We start from the raw sequence: 1,715 nt of genomic DNA on the forward strand, positions 1-1,715 counted from the left end.
GTGTGTGTGTTAGTGTATTAGTGTGTAAGTGTATGTATGTGTGTGTGTATGTGTGTGTGTGTGTGTCTATGTGTGTGTGTGTGTGTGTATGTGTGTGTGTGTGTGTGTGTTTGTGTGTGTGTTTGTCTATGTTTGTGTGTGGGTGTATCAGTACATGCGTGCGTCTGGCCCTTGTGTATAAAAAGTGTGGCTCAAAGATTCTCTCTCCGGCCTCATCTCTTTCTGTATCTCTCTCACAACGTCAATTAATTCCCTTTCATTAATTATTAATGGAATTATTAATCTCCATTTTCGGCACATGCCAGTTTCAATTACCTTCCTAAACAATGAGATGGTGAATCCAGATTCCAAGATGAAAAGAACAAACTAAAAGACTACGTGCCGTATTGAATATCAGTAAAGAGAAGAGAGGAGAATTGCAAACAGAAAGGAGACAGTGGGTCCACTCGTTCTCGGGTCCCAGATGGGGCACACTATTCTTCTGTCTTCACAATCTAATTATCTTATCCTCTTCTATACCGTATTAGACCCGATCAGATCAGATACGATCCGATGCTATTGTATTGTCTAAGAAGAAAAAAAAAGACATGACGTGTTGTTGTTCTTTTTAGTGACATACAGTTTTCGCCCGTTTTTAAAACCTTAAGGTTGGTTCAGATAGAGAAGTTCAGAATTGAATGTCCTCCATCTCTGAAGAACAAGAGCAAGAACAAGAACACAGCCACCCCACCACCAATAATTACAACACATCAACAAAACAACAACAGAAACAACAAACAACAACAACAGCAGCAGCTATAAACAACAACAACAGCAACAACAGCAACAACACGACCACCACCACCAACAACAACAGAAACAACAACACCACTACTACTACCACCACCACCACCAACAACAACAACAACAAGAAGAACAACAATGACAACAACAACAACACATCAACAGTCAACAGCAAGAGACAACAAAAACAAAACACCACCACCACCACCACCAACAACAACACCACCACCACCACCACCACCATAACACATCACAACTACCGCCATCACCACCACAACCACCAACAACACCACCAACAACACCACCACCACCACCAACACCAACAACATCACCACCACTCACTTTTCTCGTCCCCTATCCTCCTCTCCATGGACTTGGTCGTGTCCAAACAACAACACCACCACCACCAACAACAACAACACCACCACCACCAACAACAACAACACCACCACCACCAACAACAACAACACCACCACCACCAACAACAACAACACCACCACCAACAACAACAACATCACCACCACCAACACCAACAACATCACCACCACTCACTTTTCTCGTCCCCTATCCTCCTCTCCATCGACTTGGCCGTGTCCACGAGAGCCCGCACTACAGTGTTGAACTTGACCACGAACGACTCAAAGTCTGCGTAGGGCGTGTCCCCGTTGTCGGCGGTGAAGGGGTTCCCAGGTGGGGCTGCTTGCCTCATCTTGGCGCTCTCGCCGCTGTGGTACTCATCGCTGCTGTCGTAACTCTCGTCCAGATCTGTGGGGGAAAATGTTTTTTGTATGAGTTTTATGGCACGTGCGACTTAATCAGCAAATAATAATAATAATAATAATAACAATAAAGTCACAACAAAAATAATAATACTGATGATTATGATTATAATGATAATAAATGATAATAATGATATAAAAAATAATAGTAAT

General features: G+C 43.0%; 1 protein-coding gene across 1 annotated transcript in view; it reads right to left on the reverse strand.

The window, feature by feature from the left end:
* LOC101858626 overlaps positions 1-1,715 on the reverse strand; it is a gene marked incomplete in the record, with an annotated part of 47,397 nt that overhangs the window by 21,447 nt on the left and 24,235 nt on the right. The window contains 1 exon segment of the mRNA XM_005097664.2: positions 1,336-1,548. Within this exon segment, the coding sequence (XP_005097721.2) occupies positions 1,336-1,548 (213 nt within the window).

The sequence above is a fragment of the Aplysia californica genome, unplaced genomic scaffold (assembly GCF_000002075.1).
Source record: "Aplysia californica isolate F4 #8 unplaced genomic scaffold, AplCal3.0 scaffold00160, whole genome shotgun sequence".
In the NCBI taxonomy this organism is placed as follows: Eukaryota; Metazoa; Mollusca; class Gastropoda; order Aplysiida; family Aplysiidae; genus Aplysia; species Aplysia californica.